General features: G+C 37.9%; 1 protein-coding gene across 1 annotated transcript in view; it reads left to right on the forward strand.

Moving 5' to 3' along the window:
- prdm5 (PR domain containing 5) overlaps positions 1-21,699 on the forward strand; it is a gene marked incomplete at both ends in the record, with an annotated part of 72,201 nt that overhangs the window by 33,418 nt on the left and 17,084 nt on the right. The window contains 2 exons of the mRNA XM_083887884.1: positions 316-409; positions 20,161-20,246. Coding sequence (XP_083744010.1) covers positions 316-409; positions 20,161-20,246 — 180 coding nt within the window. The remainder of the gene's footprint in view (positions 1-315; positions 410-20,160; positions 20,247-21,699) is intronic.

The following is a 21,699-nucleotide window of genomic DNA, read 5'->3' on the forward strand; positions in this document are numbered from 1 at the left end:
TCTTTAACCCGTGTGTAGAAAGTGTGTCGTTCAGCAGATTGTGTACATTCACATGAACTCAATCTACGGACGGAGATTAAGACGCGGTCCGTTCTTGTTCTCGCGAGCGAAACACGTGAAACCCGAGCGCATTTTTGCGACTTTAAAACGTTTCCCCCTTTCACGTAAACGTCCTGACGAGGATCTCATGTCCGGCTATAATCACATTTCTGTGGGTAATGCGGGACGGATGTGAGGATGAAGGCTACACATGTTCTTCTTAACGTGGTCCATGTGTCCATCATCATGTCTTCTCTCTCTCTTTGTGTAACACAGACACACACCGGGGAGAAGGAGAAGATCTGTCCGTACTGTGGACAGAAGTTTGCCAGCAACGGAACGCTGAGAGTCCACATCAGGAGTCACACGGGTGAGACCAAGTCTTTAGTTTACCTCCTCCATCAGTGATGGAACCTCCCAGCTCATCTTTGTCCGGCGATAAAGTGCCGGCCTCTGATTGGTCAGAGAGAGTCTTTACTGAAGAGTCGTGAGCGCCACGTCCGAGAAAATATCAAAGACAACAATGTTCAACTGTAGATTAACGTTAAAACTGCTTATAATTTCAAAACTTCTTAAAGCTCTAAATTTTACTTATAATCCCAAATTCTACTTAACGTTCCAAGATCTACTTATAGATCTACTTAGAATTCCAAAATCTACTTTAAATTCCAAGATCTACTTATAATCCCAAATTCTATTTATAATTCCTAGAATCTTCTTATAATTCCAAAACTTCTTAACGTTCCAAGATCTACTTATAGATCTACTTATAATTCCAGAATCTACTTATAATCCCAAATTCTACTTAAAGTTCCATAATCTATTTAAAGTTTCAAAATCTACCTTAAATTCCAATATCTACTTATAGATCTACTTATAATCCCAAATTCTACTTTTAATCCCAAATTCTATTTATAATCCCAAAATCTAATTAAAATTCCAAATTCTACTTAAGGTTCAAAATCTACTTATAATCACACATTCTATTTATAATCCCAAATTCTACTTATAATTCCTTATTCTACTAGAAAGTGCCAGAATCTAAAAGTTCCAAACTCCTCTTAAAGTTCCAGAATCTACTTAGAATTCCAATTTATAATTCCAAATTCTACTTAAAGTTCAAAATTCTACGTAGAATGCCAAATTCTACCTATTGTCCTAAATTGCTAGTTAGAATTCCAAATTCTACTTAAAGTTCCAAATTCTACTTACATTTTCAAATTCTACTTTAAGTTCCAATTTCTACTTAGAATTCCAAATTCTACTGAAATTTCCAAATTCTACTTAAGGTTCCCAAATCTACTAGAATTCCAATTTATAATCCCAAAATCTACTTAAAGTTCCAAAATCTACCTAAAGTTCCAAAATCTACGTAAAGTTCCAAAATCTACGTAAAGTTCCAAATTCTACTTAAAGTTCCAAAATCTACGTAAAGTTCCAAAATCTACTGAAATTTCCAAATTCTACTTAAAGTTCCAAAATCTACGTAAAGTTCCAAATTCTACTTAAAGTTCCACATTCTACTAAGTTCCACATTCTACTGAAATTTCCAAATTCTACTTAAAGTTCCAAAATCTACTTAAAGTTTCATAATATACTTAAAGTTCCAAAATCCACTTAAATTTCCAAATTCTAATTATAATCCCAAAATCTACTTAAAGTTCAAAATCTACTTATAGATCTACATATATTTCCACTTCCAAAATTTACTGAATGTTCCAAAATCAACTTAAAGTTCCAAAATTTACTTAAAGTGCCAAATTCTACTTATAATTCCTAATTCTTCTTGTAGACAGATCTGCTGAAAGACCTCGATCCAGATCACGTCGTATTTCAGGGTGAACTGAACCGTTCTCAACTGATTCTAACGATTTCTCAAACGTGACAAAGTCGTATTTGCGACACAACAAGTGAAACTTTACCCTCTTTTTTTTTTTTCTTTTTTTCCAAACACAAAGACTGAGGTCCTCGGTCGTGTGAGGAATATTTAACATTCCGACGCGTCGCAGCCTCTTCCATGCAGTTTACGCTCGGCGGCGGAAATAAAGCTCTGAATGTTCATTAAACTGCCTTAAAGTATAGAAAAGCACACATTCCTGTGTGTTTCCTTACCAACACACACACACACACACACACACACACACACACACACAGTCTTTTATTCTCCCTCAGTTTCACTTAAACGTTTGTGTGTCCTTGTCTCGTCCACACACACACATTCTTGTACAGCGGTCCTAGTGAGGACACTGGTGACCTCTGACCCTAACCTTAACCACCACAAACAAATAGCTTCATGCTAACCCTAAAACTGAAGTCTGGACCAATAAACACAGTCCTCACAAAGATGCATGTACACACACACACACACACACACACACACACACACACATGCCTGGTGATGTCTGTGCTTGTGATATCAAAAGAAAACACAGATGTTTTATCATCTGTGAATGTGATCCAGGTGGACGCCTGCTATCAAAGAACAAATCCCACGTTCAGACAGTTAATCCGAACTCTTGTGAGCGAAGTCACATGTTCATATGTTCAGCCTCTGAACGCGATGACGACAACGTCCACGCGACTAAAGTTCTCTGTTTTCTTTCAGAGTTCTGCTTTAAAATCAGCCCGAGTCGGCGTCACAGACTCTCACGACAGTGAAGTTTAAGTCGTTATAAAGGCATTTAATACTCACGTAAAGCACCAGGGGGCAGTATAACATATTCAGTCGGTGAGTTCTGCGATAGATTTGCTCGATCGCAAAGCGAACTACGCCAAAGTGTAGATCAGTTAAAATTACTTAAAAAGTTCCAATATCTCATTAAAGTTCCATAGTCTACGAATAGTTCCAAAATCTACGAAAAGTTCTAAAATCTACTTAAAGTTCCAAAGTCTACAAAAAAGTTCCAAAATCTACTTAAGTTCCAAAATCTACGAAAAGTTCCAAAATCTACGAAAAGTTCCAAAGTCTACGAAAAAGTTCCAAAATCTACGAAAAGTTCCTAAGTCTACGAAAAGTTCCAAAATCTACGAAAAGTTCCAAAATCTACGAAAAGTTCCAAAGTCTACGAAAAGTTCCAAAATCTACTTAAGTTCCAAAGTCTATGAAAAGTTCCAAAATCTACGTAAAGTTTTAAAATCTACTTATAAAGTTCCAAAATCTACGCAAAGTTCCAAAATCTACGCAAAGTTCCAAAATCTACGCAAAGTTCCAAAATCTACGCAAAGTTCCAAAATCTACGCAAAGTTCCAAAATCTACTTAAATCTCCAAAATCTACGTTAAGTTCCAAAATCTACTTACATTTCAAAAATTTACTTACATTTTCAAATTCGACTTAAATTTCCAAAATCTACGTAAAGTTCCAAAATCTACGTAAAGTTCTAAAATCTACTTAAAGTTCCAAAATCTACCTAAATCTCCAAAATCTACGTAAAGTTCCAAAATCTTCTTAAATCTCCAAAATCTACGTAAAGTTCCAAATTTCCAAAATCTACGTACATTTCTAAGATTTACTTAAATTTCCAAATTCGACTTAAATTTCCATAAACTCCTTAAATTTCCCTGTCAGTTTCTGCGATTATATATTTGCGTGATCTCCGCAGATCTAAAGTGAAATCTTCTTAAAGCTTTAAAAAACGGACACTGAGGTCGTTTTTTTTTTTTGCCGTCATTTTTCCGGATGGTTTTCCCGGCCCACGTGGCGGGAAAAGTGAGTCGCGTGGCGCGGTCGCGGGTTAATAACGTAAAACGCGGCGCTAACAGCTAATAGCTAACAGCGCGCTAACCCTGAACGTATTCTGGCGTTTATCGGACGTCAGATTTCCAGTGTCGGGGGGGAAAAGCAGACGGGACAAAAACAGGACAAAGACAACGAGAGGACAGATTTACAGCCCGTCGGGGTCAAAGGTCGCGTGGCTGGATGCTTTCTTGGACGAGCTCTTTTCTCTCTTTTCTCTCTTTTCTCTCTTTTCTCTCTTTTCTCTCTTTTCTCTCTTTTCTCTCTTTTCTCTCTCGGAGGTGTCTCCTCAGCTCCCACCCCTCCCCCGGCATTCCACCCTTTTGTTTCTTCTGTATAAATACAATCGGAGTGGAACGCGGCCCTCGCTGGACCACGTTCACTCTGTGTTTCCGTTAGTTTGTCCTTCACACACACACACACACATGTGTACACACAGGACGCTGTTGACAAAGTGTGGTCGGGTTTGTCAATGGCTCATTGTGCTCAACACACACACACACACACCAACACACACACACCTGGAGTTTACGACTGCACGACTACGCTTTTTTATTTAAAGCTACGCTACGTAACATGACTGCATTGATAAAAATCTTATTATTTCTGCGACAATGACTTGATCTCATTCGTGGCACGCCTATTACCACCAGGTGGCAGCAGCAAACATGTATTTTGTCGACTTCAGAAGTGATGAAATATACGAGGTTTCATCTTGACCGCTCACTCTCCGCACACCAAAGCCCATAGTGATTTTAGCTCACGGTGGACACAGGAGCTGCTGGTCTACTGCTGCCTCGTGTGGTCACTCTGTGTCACTAAATTACATCCAAATCAAGGGTTTTTTAAAGCCGAATTTTACAAAATAAGACAATTAAAGTTAGTGATGGAGGCAGCAGTGGATCAACAACTCCTAATGTGCTGTGATGTTAAAATCTTGTAAAAATCACTGATTTTCTCTATGGGGTTTGGTGTGGGAGATTTTTCTAGTTTACGAACTTCTGTTTCCTGTTGAAAAAGTTTGTCTCACAGTGAAATAAAGACATGAACGTGTTCTTAAGACGTCGTAGACTTTAACTGACGTAGATTTTTATCGATGAGTCTTTCGTTAAGCGGCGAAAATCTGTTTTTCTTCACGAAAAATAACTCACACCAAACCCCATAGAGAAAATCAGTGATTTTAGCTCACGGGGGACACAGGAGCTGCTGGTCTACTGCTGCCTCGTGTGGTCAGTAAATGACATCCAAATCAACGTTTTTTAAAGCCGAATTTTACAAAATAAGGCAATTAAAGTCAGTGATGGAGGCAGCTGTGGATTAACAACTCCTAATGTGCTGTGACGTTAAAATCTTGTAAAAAATCACTGATTTTCTCTACGGGGTTTGGTGCAGGACGAGTGAAACTTCATATTCCTGACGTTTTAGTTCGTCTAAGAGTGAGATATCATTACTGACATGAGGTGAACCTTTTGTTTTACGTGTTAAATTGTTGTTTTTTCGTCCACATCTCAATGATTTAGCATTTTCCGTCTGCTAAATGCTAAATGCTAAATGTCTTTATTAATCGTGAGCTCTTTATCCTCGGCTGTCTCAGACTCTCCAAGCTTCTTTGTCTTAATCTCTTCCCGACCGGCTTCGTGGAACCGCTCCACCAAATTTGCTGAAACGGGGGCCCTTAAAGTCACTTAGGCACATCTTGAAATTGTTCATTTGATTTATTCAAAGGAATCCGTTCATGTTGCCGTCCGTGTGTTTCACTTTCGCTCCGATGAGACGCTTAATGGTTCTGATTAATCTCATGTCAAACAGCTGCTGCTGCTGCTGCTGCTGCTCTGTTGTTTTTATTCTCTCTCTCTCTCGTGCGGCCGTAACGCGAACAATTAACGCAACTCGTGACAAATGTTCCACGCGCGCCACGGCCTCGCGCCGTGACGTCATCGCGGCGCTGGCTTCTGTCAAACGTTTCCTTTGGCGCAGAAAAAAAACCTCGCGGCGTGGTGCTTTTTTCATTTCATTTTTTAAAACGCGCTCCCACATGACGACACGGTGTGGGAAAACCTGACGAAGCCAACGCGAACATGTCAGGAGATGATGGATGCGTCCGTCACGTCACGGGTTTTTAATGCGTGGACGGTGAAGTCATGCAGGCCGGGGCTAGCGGCGCGGCGCGGTGCTGCTGCGGCGGCGGCTAATTTGTTTGAGCTCGACATGATGCCGTAACTTAATTAAATCCAAGTCAAATATACAGAACGTGTTTCCTGCCAAACGACTTAATCAGTTTCACACTCGGCCCTGTCTGTGTGTGTGTGTGTGTGTGTGTGTGTGTGTGTTCTTGTACTTGCGGCATACTGAAGACCAGTGAGGGTTTTTAACCATCAAAGTGAGGTCATTTTTAAGGAGTGAGGACATTTTGAAATCATTTCCTTAGGTTGCTATAACATGCTATACTCGCTATAAAAAAAAATCACATTTTGGACGACATAGTATACTATGACATTTTTGTCAAATTTTGGACCAAAAATTTGGTGTCACATTTTTTTTTTCAAATTTTGGACCAAATTTTTTTGTCAAATATTTTTTCAAATTTTGGACTATATAGTATAGTGTGACATTTTTGTCAAATTTTGGACCTAAATTTTTTTGTCAAATGTTTTTTAAAAGTATGGACGATATAGTATAGTATGACATTCTTGTCAAATTTTGGACCAACATTTTTTTGTCAAATATTTTTTCAAATTTTGGACAATATAGTGTACTATGACATTTTTGTCAAATTTTAAACCAAAACATTTTGGGTCAATTTTTTTATTTTTTATTTTGGACGACATAGTATAGTATGACATTTTTGTCAAATTTTTGACCAAGAATGTTTGATAAATTTTAGTTTTTTGGTCGACATTGTATAAGTATGATGTTTTTGTCAAATTTTTGACCAAAAATTTTTGGTCAATTTTTTGTAAAATTTTGGTCGACATATTATAAGTATGATGTTTTTGTCAAATTTTGGACCAAAAACTTTTGGTCAATTTTTATTTTTAAGTATGATGTTAATAAGTATGATGTTTTTGTCAAATTTTGGACCAAAAAATTAAAGTTTTCCAGCCCTTTTTGGCTCTGGGGCTCCACCTGCAGACGTGTTATGGTACTGCAACCAGTAGTTCTATATAGATGTCATTCATGAAGTAGATATTTGTAATTGTGTTTATTTATAAATTGGAAATGCTGGTCCTCACTTTGTCAGCAACCCAGTCCTCAGTATGCAGCAAGTACAAGAATGTGAGTGTGTGTGTGTGTGTGTGTGTGTGTGTGTGTGTGTGTGTGTGTGTGTGTGTGTGTGTGTGTGTGTGTGTGTGTGTGTGTGTGTGTGTGTGTGCAGGTAAATAATCAATGCTGACTTGTTCCTGTGAAGCAGGAAGACAAACAGGATCGCGTCCGCTAAACCCTGAGAACTGTCGATTCTCAGCTGCTTGGATTATTGACAGTCCTCAGCTCTGGAGGCTGTTGTTTAGTGGCTTTAACACAGATTATAGCCACATGTCAAATGGCTCAACTAATAAAACCTGTGTTATCCCAAGTCTCCCAGTAGCTTAAGAACACTTTCACGTCTTTATTTCACTGTTAGACGGACTTTTCCAACAGGAAACTGAAGTTTTTCTCCCACACCAAACCCCATAGAGAAAATCAGTGTTTTTAGCTTGCGATGACACAGGAGCCGCTGGTCTACTGCTGCCTCGTGTGGTCACTTTGTGTCACTGCGTTTAATCCAAATGAAGGATTTAAAAAGCCGAATTCATAAATATAACACAATTCAACTTAGTGATGGAGACAGCAGTGGATCAACAACTCCTGTGTGCTGTGATGATAAAATCTTGTAAAAATCAGTGATTTTCTCTATGGGGTTTGGTGCAGGGAGAGTGAGTGGTTTACAAACTTGTAGTGAAATGAGTAATAACAGCTGAAAGTGTAGCCGTGCATCATATCATCTAAACAAACACTGCAGCGCCCCGAGGAAACGGCGGCGAGGTTTTCCCTGAGAACGAGGACAGAGTCAAACACATCCGAGGCCTTTTGAACGGCGGCGTGAATCACGCGAGCGAAGCCGCCGCGCACGCTATGATCTGACTTAATCACATAATCGCCGCGTTTTAATGATCGCGCTGGGAGACGTTAAGTCCGTGTGCGTGTTTGTGTTTCTCTGACGCCGACGTGTTGTAACGGAGGTCGCTCTGTGTGTGTGTGTGTGTGTGTGTGTGTGTTCTTGTACTTGCAGCATACTGAGGACCAGTGAGGGTTTATAACCAACAAAGAGAGGTCATTTTTACGGAGTGAGGACATTTTGGCCGGTGCTCGCTTTGTTTTCATTGAAATCACTTCCTTAGGTTGCTATAACATGCTATATTTAATTTGTCTGCCCAAAAAATTCAGATTTTGTACGAAATAGTATAGTATAACTTTTTGTAAAATTTTTGACCAAAAATATTTTTCCAATTTTTTTTCCAAATTTGGGACGACATAGTATAGTATGATGTTTTTGTCAAATTTTGGACCAAATTTTTTTTTTAGAATTGTTTTCCAAATTTTGGAAGACATAGTATAGTATGATGTTTTTGTCAAATTCTGGACCAAATTTTTTTTTCAAATTTTTACTTTCAATTTTTTTCCAGATTTTGGACGACATAGTATGGACGACGTATGATGTTTTTGTCAATTTTTTTTTTCAAAATGTTTCAAAATTTTGGACGACATAGTATAGTATGATGTTTTTGTCAAATTTTGGATCAAATTTTTTTTCAATTTTATTTTCAATTTTCTTTCCAAATTTTGGACGACATAGTATAGTATGATGTTTTAGTCAGATTTTGGACCAAACATTTTTTTTAAAAAATTTAAAAAAAATTTTTTTCCAAGTTTTGGACGACATAGTATAGTATGATGTTTTTGTCAGATTTTGGACCAAACATTTTTTTTATAATGTAAAAAAAAAAAATGTTTTGATTGTTTTTTCAAATTTCTTTTGAAATTTTGGTCGGCATAGTATAGTATGACGTTTTTGTCAAATTTTGGACCAAAAAATTAAAACAAAAAAAAAAGTTTTCCAGCTCTTTTTGCTCTGGGGCTCCACCTTCAGACATGTTATGGTACTGCAACCAGCAGTTCTTTGTAGATGTCATTCATGAAGTAGATATTTGTAATTGTGTTGAGTTATAAAGTGGAAATGCTGGTCCTCACTTTGTCAGCAACCCAGTCCTCAGTATGCAGCAAGTACAAGAATGTGTGTGTGTGTGTGTGTGAGACAGTGATTGATACGGCGGCGGCGGCGATGTAACCATCACAGGACGCCGTCACGTGCGTTAGTGTGAGATTTGGATTTTACAAAGTGACGTCAGCCCTTTTTTCGGGACATCTGGTAGAGCCTATTTTTGCGTTGTTGTTGTTGTTGTCGTGAACCGTTGCCACGGCGACAATCTCGTAAACGGGTGACGGTGAACCCCTTGATTGTCGGCAGGGGCGTGATGGATGGTTCCCTCGCTGTCGGAGCTTGACTTGGTTTCTGGGCGCGGCCAAAGACGACGATGCTTGACTTGAAGTCAGGATTGTGTGTCTGTGTGTGTGTGTGTGTCTCACAAAAACACACACACACACGCGTCAGGTCCAGATCTGAACTGCTGCGTGTGCGGTGAGACTCGGGCACGGGCTTGTCAGAGCGTTTAAAGGGAGAGTTCAGCCTTTGTTTTGTTTTAAAAATGTGGTCTTGTAATGCACACACACACACACACACACACACACACACACACACACACACACACGCACGCACACACACAGCTGACTTTTGTGTGTCAATAATCCTGCGAGAGCTAATCTGGCACGCACTCGCTGAAGGATCAGATAGAGATTTATTGATCCCCTAAAGGCGATGTTTCAAATTAACGCAGCAGCGTCACTGTTTAACCTCCAGATAAACAATAACAGAAACAAAATGCAGGATAAATATGACGGAAAAACTACTTATGAACAGTTCAGCTTCGTTCTACGACGTCTTAAGAACACGTTCACGTATTTATTTCACCGTTAGACAGACTTTAACAACAGGAAACTCGAGTTTGTAAACAGTAAAACTCTCCTGCACCAAAGCCCATAGAGAAAATCAGTGATTTTAGCTCACGTGGGACACAGGAGCTGCTGGTCTACTGCTGCCTCGTGTGGTCACTTTGTGTCACTGAGGTCAATCTGAACAAAGGTTTTTTTAAGCCGAATTGACAAAATAAGACATTTGAACTTAGTGATGAATGCAGCAGTGGATCAACAACTCCTAATGTGCTGTGATGTTAAAATCTTGTTAAAATCACTGATTTTCTCTATGGGGTTTGGTGCAGGGAGCGTGAGTTTCCAACTGATTTTTACTTTTTGCGTGTCCGCACGTCGCAAACACAATAACGTCAAAACAAGCTGAACTATCGCTTTAAAATGAAGAAGAAGAAGAAGAAGAGAAGTGTTTGTGGTTAAACCGAGCGCGACCTCGCTCGTGAAGACAAGGTCAAGTGTAAAAGTTTGTGAAGCGTTCCGTCGTCCCATCAAAGGCCGTCTCGTTGTCGTCTCGCACACGGCGGCGGTGTCGCGTTACGGCCGCCGCGGCCGGCCTCTGACGGCATGTGGCGGCGGCGGGGTCGCTACGTGGACGTCCAATGCCGCCGAAGACGGGAATTGATTTTCTGCGGGTCCGCGCTAACGCCGCGCAGCCGCCCGACGCTACAAAAGCATTCTCCGCGACGCAAAAAACGACAACGCCGAGCATCTGCTAACCAGACACACACACACACACACACACACACATGGTGTGTGGGGGTGCCAAACGGATCGATTAGCAGACGAGAAGTGTGAGGGCCACAGCGGGGGGGAGACACCCGGGGTCAGAGAGACGGTGTACGGTTTCAGCACATGCTAAATCAGTTAGCGTCTGCGCACACACACACACACACACACACACATGTGCAGCCACTGCTCGTAATCCCCAAACAATCTGCCTCAATCTGGAGAATAAGTGGAAGGGTCTCTGGTTACAGTAACACTCTCCGTCCGTCCGTACGTACGCAGTCGTCCGTCCGTCCTCGACTGTTAGTACTGAAGGTTTCTAAGTAGCGTTTGTTTACTTCCTGGTTTTGCACGGAGGATTCTGTTTCTCTGGGAGTGTTTTTTTTATTTTCGTTCCGCGCAGGTCGATATGGGAAGTGAGTACAGTGGGATTATGGGTCACATGATCGCTCACACACACACACACATGTTCACAAAAGAACAACAACATTGTCATTATAAATTCTACTGAAATTTCCAAAATCGACTTAAAATTCCAAAATCGACTTAAAATTCCAAAATCGACTTAAAATTCCAAAATCTACTAAAAGTTCCAAAATTTACTTAAAGTTCCGAAATCTTCTTAAAGTTCCAAAATATACTTAATGTTCCAAAATCTTCTTAAAGTTCCAAATTTGTCTTAAAATTCCTAAATCTACTTAAAATTCCAAAATCTACTTAAAGTTCCAAAATCTACTTAAAGTTCCAAAATTTACTTAAAGTTCATAAATCTTCTTAAAGTTCATAAATCTACTTATACTGTAGTTTCTAAATCTACTTAAAGTTCCTAAATCTACTTAAAGTTCCTAAATCTACTTATAATTCCTAAATCTACTTAAAATTCCTAAATCTACTTAAAGTTCCTAAATCTACTTATAATTCCTAAATCTACTTAAAGTTTCTAAATCTTCTTAAAGTTCCTAAATCTAATTAAAGTTCCAAAATCTGCTTAAAGTTCCAAAATCTGCTTAAAGTTCCTAAACCTACTTAAAGTTCCAAAACCTTAAAGTTCCAAAATCTGCTTAAAGTTCCTAAATCTTCTTAAAAATCCAAAATCTACTTAATGTTCCACAATCTTCTTAAAGTTCCAAATTTGTCTTAAAATTCCTAAATCTACTTAAAGTTCCAAAATCTACTTAAAGTTCCAAAATTTACTTAAAGTTCATAAATCTTCTTAAAGTTCATAAATCTACTTATACTGTAGTTCCTAAATCTACTTAAAGTTCCTAAATCTACTTAAAGTTCCTAAATCTACTTATAATTCCTAAATCTACTTAAAGTTCCTAAATCTACTTAAAGTAGCGTTTGTTTACTTCCTGGTTTTGCACGGAGGATTCTGTTTCTCTGGGAGTGTTTTTTATTTTCGTTCCGCGCAGGTCGATATGGGAAGTGAGTACAGTGGGATTATGGGTCACATGATCGCTCACACACACACACACATGTTCACAAAAGAACAACAACATTGTCATTATAAATTCTACTGAAATTTCCAAAATCTACTTAAAATTCCAAAATCTACTTAAAATTCCAAAATCTACTAAAAGTTCCAAAATTTACTTAAAGTTCCGAAATCTTCTTAAAGTTCCAAAATATACTTAATGTTCCAAAATCTTCTTAAAGTTCCAAATTTGTCTTAAAATTCCTAAATCTACTTAAAGTTCCAAAATCTACTTAAAGTTCCAAAATCTACTTAAAGTTCCAAAATTTACTTAAAGTTCATAAAGCTTCTTAAAGTTCATAAATCTACTTATACTGTAGTTTCTAAATCTACTTAAAGTTCCTAAATCTACTTAAAGTTCCTAAATCTACTTAAAGTTCCTAAATCTACTTATAATTCCTAAATCTACTTAAAATTCCTAAATCTACTTAAAGTTCCTAAATCTACTTATAATTCCTAAATCTACTTAAAGTTTCTAAATCTTCTTAAAGTTCCTAAATCTAATTAAAGATCCAAAATCTGCTTAAAGTTCCAAAATCTGCTTAAAGTTCCTAAATCTACTTAAAGTTCCAAAATCTTAAAGTTCCAAAATCTGCTTAAAGTTCCTAAATCTGCTTAAAGTTCCTAAATCTTCTTAAAAATCCAAAATCTACTTAATGTTCCAAAATCTTCATAAAGTTCCAAATTTGTCTTAAAATTCCTAAATCTACTTAAAGTTCCAAAATCTACTTAAAGTTCCAAAATTTACTTAAAGTTCATAAATCTTCTTAAAGTTCATAAATCTACTTATACTGTAGTTCCTAAATCTACTTAAAGTTCCTAAATCTACTTATAATTCCTAAATCTACTTAAAGTACCTAAATCTACTTAAAGTTCCAAAATCTACTTAAAGTTCCTAAATCTACTTATACTGTAGTTCCTAAATCTACTTTAAGTTCCAAAGTCTTATTAAAGTTCCTATTCTTAAAGTTCCTAAATCTACTGGTCGTCCTCGCACACAAACAACTCGACTGTTAGTCCTTAAGGTTTCTAAGTAGCATTTGTTTATTTCCTGATTTTGCACGGGGATTCTGTTTCTGTGGGAGTTTTTTTTTCAACGCAGGTTGATGAGAAAGAGAAGCAGAAGCAGCAGCAGATAAATAAGCAGCAGCACTTGGTATTGAGTAGGAACTGTAATTCATGGTCAATCCCATCATGCTCCTCTCTCCAGATGACGCACACATGTGCAGCAGCACAGAAAGTCCACAGGTCAACAAGCACAAACTGCACTTATTTGCGTGGTTTGCGTCGTCGCTGACGATCGACAGCTCCCGTAAATAAGAGGAAGCGTGGAGTTAGCGTCAGGTGGTGCACCGCTGTGATGACCTCATGTCTTCATGCTAATGCTGAGCGCTAACCTGATAGCACACACATGCTACATGCTACATGAGACAAGTTTCCAAGAAAACAAACACACAAACACACAAACACATCTGGGATTCACATCATTCTCCTGTTTGTCAACAAAAGGCCTCTCTATGAACCACATCTACACTGAAGGTCCTGGAAGGTTCCACGGAGGCTGAGCGTGAGAAGAACGTCCTCACAGATGAACCACGTCTACACCGAAGGTCCTGGAAGGTTCCACGGAGGCTGAGCGTGAGAAGAACGTCCTCACAGATGAACCACATCTACACCTGAAGGTCCTGGAAGGTTCCACAGAGGCTGAGCGTGAGAAGAACGTCCTCACAGATGAACCACGTCTACACTGAAGGTCCTGGAAGGTTCCTCAGAGGCTGAGTGTGAGAACGTCCTCACAGATGAACCACGTCTACACTGAAGGTCCTGGAAGGTTCCTCAGAGGTTGAGCGTGAGAAGAACGTCCTCACAGATGAACCACGTCTACACCGAAGGTCCTGGAAGGTTCCACGGAGGCTGAGCGTGAGAAGAACGTCCTCACAGATGAACCACATCTACACCTGAAGGTCCTGGAAGGTTCCACAGAGGCTGAGCGTGAGAAGAACGTCCTCACAGATGAACCACGTCTACACTGAAGGTCCTGGAAGGTTCCTCAGAGGCTGAGTGTGAGAACGTCCTCACAGATGAACCACGTCTACACTGAAGGTCCTGGAAGGTTCCTCAGAGGTTGAGCCTGAGAAGAACGTCCTCACAGATGAACCACGTCTACACTGAAGGTCCTGGAAGGTTCCACGGAGGCTGAGCGTGAGAAGAACGTCCTTACAGATCAACCACGTCTACACTGAAGGTCCTGGAAGGTTCCAAAGAGGCTGAGCGTGAGAAGAACGTCCTCACAGATGAACCTCAGGACGATTCTCGACCTTCAGAGTAATTCGGGGAGCTTTAAAACAGAAGAACCACCAAGAAGGAACTACGCATGAGATTCCAGGAGGATAAAGGAACCAGGACAGTCTGGAGGAACTCGGCCGAAACTGCCAGGGATTGGATTTCACTCCGGAGACAAAATCTTACGCACAAGAAGACGGAGAAGCAACGTGGAACACGGGATTAGATCCAACATGGCGGCCTCCAAAGACCAGCTGTTTCTCCACGGAAAAGAAAACTACAACAAGCACGTCATCCACGTGCTTCCTGAAAGTGGGCGGAGACTAGACCTTTTCCAGAAGATCGAGATGCTGTCTGGTATTAGCCACAACAAGCTACAACGAGGATTGGGATCACAGATTATAATCCCCTCACCTGCCTTCTGCTATCTCCACCTTCGGGTTTTGGGTTGACAACTTTTGGACATAAAAGAACAACACAATTGCAATTTAAAATTTTACTTAAAGTTTCAAAATCTACTTATAATTCCAAATTCTACCTAAAGATCCAAAATCTACTTAAAGTTCCAAAATCTTCTTATTGTTCAAAATCTACTTATAATTCCAAAATCTACTTATAATTCCAAATTCTACTTAAAGTTCCAAATTCTACTTAAAGTTCCAAAATCTACTTATAATTCCAAAATCTACTTAAAGTTCCAAATTCTACCTAAAGATCCAAAATCTACTTATAATTCCAAAATCTACTTAAAGATCCAAAATCTACTTATAATTCCAAAATCTACTTAAAGTTCCGAAATCTACTTATAATTCCAAATTCTACTTATAATTCCAAATTCTACTTATAATTCCAAATTCTACTTATAATTCCAAATTCTACTTAAAGTTCCAAAATCTACTTATAATTCCAAAATCTACTTAAAGTTCCGAAATCTACTTATAATTCCAAAATCTACTTATACTTCCAAATTCTGCTTAAAGTTCCAAAATCTACTTATAATTCCAAAATCTACTTATAATTCCAAATTCTACTTATAATTCCAAAAACTACTTAAAGTTCCAAAATCTACTTATAATTCCAAAATCTACTTATAATTCCAAATTCTACTTATAATTCCAAAATCTACTTATAATTCCAAAATCTACTTAAAGTTCCAAATTCTACCTAAAGATCCAAAATCTACTTATAATTCCAAAATCTACTTAAAGATCCAAAATCTACTTATAATTCCAAAATCTACTTAAAGTTCCGAAATCTACTTATAATTCCAAATTCTACTTATAATTCCAAATTCTACTTATAATTCCAAATTCTACTTAAAGTTCCAAAATCTACTTATAATTCCGAAATCTACTTATAATTCCAAAATCTACTTATACTTCCAAATTCTACTTATAATTCCAAATTCTACTTATAATTCCAAATTCTGCTTAAAGTTCCAAAATCTACTTATAATTCCAAATTCTACTTATAATTCCAAAAACTACTTAAAGTTCCAAAATCTACTTATAATTCCAAAATCTACTTATAATTCCAAATTCTACTTATAATTCCAAAATCTACTTATAATTCCAAATTCTACTTAAAGTTCCAAAATCTACTTATAATTCCAAAATCTACTTATAATTCCAAATTCTACTTATAATTCCAAATTCTACTTATAATTCCAAATTCTACTTATAATTCCAAAATCTACTTATAATTCCAAATTCTACTTAAAGTTCCAAACTCTACTATAATCCCTCATCCCTCTGATTGGTCAGAGTGTCGTCACTGAAGGGTCATGAGCTCGACGTCTGAAAACAAGAATCAAAACCAACAAAGTCCAACTGTAGATTAAAGTAAAAAAGATTTAAAAATCCCTGAAAACATCAAGTTAATCTTAAAAAATTGGGCAAAAGTCCGTCTCTGACAGAGGAGTGTGTGGATTCAGAGTCAGATCCTCTGAAAGTCGAGCAAACACAGTCTCATCAGCTCCAGAGCAGAAAATTAACATTTTTGTGTTTTAAAAACGCCCTAAAATGACCCGACGTGAACGTTTGTAACTCCAGTCGAGTGGAAAAGTGCGATCTGATAAAGTGACGATGGAGTAAAAAAAACAGCGTGATCATGTGAGCGATTATTATCCACACATTCATACGTCGACGTCTGACAGAAAAAAGGACGATAAGAGCCTGAAGGATTGACTCTACAGCACAGCGGGTGTTTATAGCAGCGCCGCCATCGTAATCCCGCTCTCGTCGATTCCCCGGACGGATTTTATGATTTGATAATCAGCGTCTTTGCCTTTTTTTTTTTTTCAGTCCCAGGGAAACGCAGCTAATTAACCTTATTACTTAAAGGGGCAGAAACATCTCCCCCATCAATAAGACAGCGCTCGCCTCTGCAGCGATTACACACACACACACCACGTCACATATCGCAAATGAGATCGTCGCACTGAAGGGACACACACACACACACACACACATTCTTGTACTTGCTGCATACTGAGGACCAGCATTTCCACTTTATAAATCAACACTATTACAAATATCTACTTCATGAACGACATCTACAAAGAACTACTGGGTGCAGTACCATAACATGTCTGCAGGTGGAGCCCCAGAGCAAAAAAGGGCTGGAAAACTTTTTCGATTATTTATTTATTTTTGGTCCAAAATTTGACAAAAACGTCATACTATACTATGTCGTCCAGAATTTGAAAAAAAAAATTGAAAAAAAAAGTTTGGTCCAAAATTTGACAAAAAAATTGTGACAAAAAAAATTTGGTCCAAAATTTGGTCCAAAATGTGACAAAAAAATGTGACAAAAAAAATTTGGTCCAAAACTTGACAAAAAAATGTGACAAAAAAAATGTGACCCAAAATTTGACAAAAACGTCATACTATACTATGTCGTCCAAAATTATTATTTATTTTTTTTGACAAATTGAGTACAGCATGTTACAGCAACCTGGAAGTGATTTCAATGAAAACAAAGTGAGGACCGGCCAAAATGTCCTCACTCCGTAAAAATTACCTCACTTTTTTGGATAAAAACCCTCACTGGTCCTCAGTATGCCGCAGGTACAAGAACACACACACACACATAGTTGTGTAGCCGGAGTGTGTGATGTGTGTGTCGACTTCCCTGCTCCAGTTCTGCGTGTTCACGCAATCAAACGTGAAATTTGATAAAGTTCCTGTGAATCAGATCAGATCTGTCTGAGCTGCACACGAATATTCGTCCCGCGCTGCTACTTCCTGTTAGCGCTAATGTTTTACGACAGTCGTGGAATCGCGACTCGAACAAAAGATAACTTTAAATAAATTTGTTTTTGTTTTGTAAGAATAAGGGAGAAACCTAAAGATAACATGTCAACGTGTCTTTTATTTTGGAAGTAAAACTACTTAAAGGACGGATAACGTGAAAATGTCTATTTTATTTTGAAAGAATAACTGCTAAAATGAAAGATAACATATCCTTTCAAAATAAAAATTCACATTTATAACTGCTGAAATGCAAGATAACTGATAAATGTGAATTTTATTTTGAAAGAATAACTAATAAAATGAAAGAATACATGAAACATGTCTTTTATTTTGAAAGAATATCTCTTAAAACGAAAGATGACACGTACGTAGTTGTTATTTTTTTCAAAATAAAATGGCATCCTTTTTAGAAGTAATTATTTCAAAATAAAATATGTGTTTACATGTTCTCTTTAGATTTAGGAGTTATTCTTATATATTATTTTGAAAGAATAACTACTAAAACAAAAGATAACATGTAAAGTGCATTTTATTTTGAAAGAACTACTGAAACAAATGTAACGTGAACGTGCATTTTATTTTGAAAGAATAGCTACTAAAACAAAAGTAATATGTAAACGTCTACTTTAGTTTGAAAGAATAACTCCTAAGACAAAAGATAACTCGTAAATATGCATTTTATTTTGAAAGAATAACTCCTAAAACAAAAGATAAAGTGTAAACGTCTATTTTATTTAGAAAAAGTATCGACTCAAACAAAAGATAATGCATAAATATCTGTTTTATTTTGAAAGAATAGGTACTAAAACAAAAGATAACGTGTAAACGTCTATTTTATTGTGAAAGAATAACTCCCCAAACGGTAGATAACGTGTAAACGTCTATTTTATTTTGAAAAAGTAGTGATTCAAACAAAAGATAACGCATAAATATCTGTTTTATTGTGAAAGAATAACTCCTAAAACAAAATATAACATGTAAACGTCTATTTTATTGTGAAAGAATAACTCCCCAAACAAAAGATAACGTGTAAACGTGGCATTAATTACGTATTCATAATGCTAATGGGTCGACGTCTGGATCCAGGTTCCTGAATGACGTCATTTGACGGCTATGACGTCAAATCCTTGGAATCCGTTTCTGGGTTTGAACGCAGTTTTCCCCACGCGTGTTTTTTATTTCTGTTTGTCTTTTATGTGACGTCCGTCTGAATTTGTCGTTTCTCAGTTGGGTGATAAACGTTACCTCACGTTTATCTCCGACTGTGGGTTCTGTTATCTGGGCCCCCGCGGATCTGGGGGGGGGGGGGGGCTGGAGGACGCTAAACGCTAAACGGATCCATGTGCTCGGCGGAGCGGAGCGGCTTGATTGACAGCCTGTCACTTCCTCTCCGTCATCGGCGCAGCGGGGCTCAGATAGGATCTGCAGCGGGTTTTGATCCGGCGTCTGATCTGCTTCCTAAACTGTTTTCTCGGCATACGGAGGAGCGCTGTTTTTAGCTGGCCAACACGTGAATCCCGAGATATCACGTCGTCCGGTAGCTAGGTCGCGCGTCTCCGTCAGAGGAGGGCGGAGACATCTGTTTGTGCCGCGAAACAGACGTTTATCCGACCCCGCGTCAGCCGGCGTGATTACAGATGTAATCGCCTCGCGCGCGCGTCCGGCGACGCTTGCGTAGTTTTTTTCCGTAAACATCTGTCTTCACTGGAGCCGGTTTTTTTTTTCGTGATCAGATCTCGAGGATTCAGACCAGGTTTTAAGGACAAATATGTCCAAATTTCCTCAGCATCGATGCCATCTGTCCACGAAGGACCATCATCAAAGTCGTATATATCTTTAGAATTTGACGTTTGTAAAGCGCTCACGCTCCCTGCACCAAAGCCCATGGAGAAAATCGGTGATTTTTACAAGATTTTAACATCACAGAGACACAGGAGTTGTTGATCCACTGCTGCCTCCATCACTAACATCAAATGTCCTATTTTTGTGAATTCGGCTTTTATAATCAATCTCCGATCAGTGACACAAAGTGACCACACGAGGCAGCAGAGGACCAGCAGCTCCTGTCGTCCTCGCTTGCTAAAATCGCTGAAATCTGACGTATAAAATATACGTCAGATTAAGTCAACGACGTTTTAAGAACGCGTTCACGTCTTTATTTCACTGTTAGACAGACTTTAACAACAGGAAACTGACGTTTGTAAACTCACTCACTCTCCCACACCAAAGCCCATAGAGAAAATCAGGGATTTTAACATCACAGCACACAGGAGTTCACAGGAAGTTGTTGATCCACTGCTGCCTCCATCACTAACTTATAATGTCTTATTTTGTCAATTCGGCTTTAAGTGTCCTTCGTTCGGATTTACTTCAGTGACAAAAAGTGACCACACGAGGCAGCAGAGGACCAGCAGCTCCTGTGTCCTCCGTGAGCTAAAATCACTGATTTTCTCTACAATCAGGAAGCTTTGAGGCTAAATGATGTTTCATCTATTCGTATGATGCTCTCTCTACGTCAGTAATGTAATCTACTTCCTTGTTTTTATCTCGTTTGTCCACCAGGTGAGCGTCCGTACCAGTGTCCGTACTGCGACAAAGCGTTCAGCAAGAACGACGGTCTGAAGATGCACATCCGCACGCACACAAGGGTAAGATTCAGCCATTTATACACGTTCGCTTCTTTATCTTCACTGTTAGACTGACTTTTTCAACCACTCACTCTCCCCACACCAAACCCCATAGAGAAAATCAGTGATTTTAGCTCACGGGGGACACAGGAGCTGCTGGTCTACTGCTGCCTCGTGTGGTCACTTTGTGTCACTAAAGTAGATCCAAACAAAGGTTTTTTAAAGCCGAATTGACAAAATAAGACATTTGAAGTTAGACATGTTACGTGCTAACTTTAGGTTTAGTAGCTACCCTTTCAAAATAAAAGACATGTTTACCTGTTATCTTTAGGTTTAGTAGCTATTCTTGCAAAATAAAACATGCTTACATGTTACCTTTCATTTTAGTAGTTATTCTTTCAAAATAAAAGACATGTTTACCTGTTATCTTTAGGTTTAGTAGCTACCCTTTCAAAATAAAAGACATGTTTACCTGTTATCTTTAGGTTTAGTAGCTATTCTTTCAAAATAAAAGACATGTTTACGTGTTATCTTTAGGTGTAGTAGCTACCCTTTCAAAATAAAAGACATGTTACATGTTAACTTTAGGTTTAGTAGCTATTCTTTCAAAATAAAACATGCTTACATGTTACCTTTCATTTTAGTAGTTATTCTTTCAAAATAAAAGACATGTTATGTGTTAACTTTAGGTTTAGTAGCTACCCTTTCAAAATAAAACATGCTTACATGTTACCTTTCATTTTAGTAGTTATTCTTTCAAAATAAAAGACATGTTTACCTGTTATCTTTAGGTTTAGTAGCTATTCTTTCAAAATAAAACATGCTTACATGTTACCTTTCATTTTAGTAGTTTTTCTTTCAAAATAAAAGACATGTTTACGTGTTATCTTTAGGTTTAGTAGCTACCCTTTCAAAATAAAAGACATGTTACATGTTAACTTTAGGTTTAGTAGCTATTCTTTCAAAATAAAACATGCTTACATGTTACCTTTCATTTTAGTAGTTATTCTTTCAAAATAAAAGACATGTTTACGTGTTATCTTTAGGTTTAGTAGCTACCCTTTCAAAATAAAAGGCATGTTACGTGTTAACTTTAGGTTTAGTAGCTATTCTTTCAAAATAAAACATGCTTACATGTTAGCTTTTATTTTAGTAGTTATTCTTTCAAAATAAAAGACATGTTTACCTGTTATCTTTAGGTTTAGTAGCTACCCTTTCAAAATAAAAGACATGTTACATGTTAACTTTAGGTTTAGTAGCTATTCTTTCAAAATAAAACATGCTTACATGTTACCTTTCATTTTAGTAGTTATTCTTTCAAAATAAAAGACATGTTTACGTGTTATCTTTAGGTGTAGTAGCTACCCTTTCAAAATAAAAGACATGTTACGTGTTAACTTTAGGTTTAGTAGCTATTCTTTCAAAATAAAACATGCTTACATGTTACCTTTCATTTTAGTAGTTATTCTTTCAA

This window comes from Microchirus variegatus (genome assembly GCF_963457635.1).
Source record: "Microchirus variegatus genome assembly, chromosome: 4".
NCBI classification, from domain to species: Eukaryota; Metazoa; Chordata; class Actinopteri; order Pleuronectiformes; family Soleidae; genus Microchirus; species Microchirus variegatus.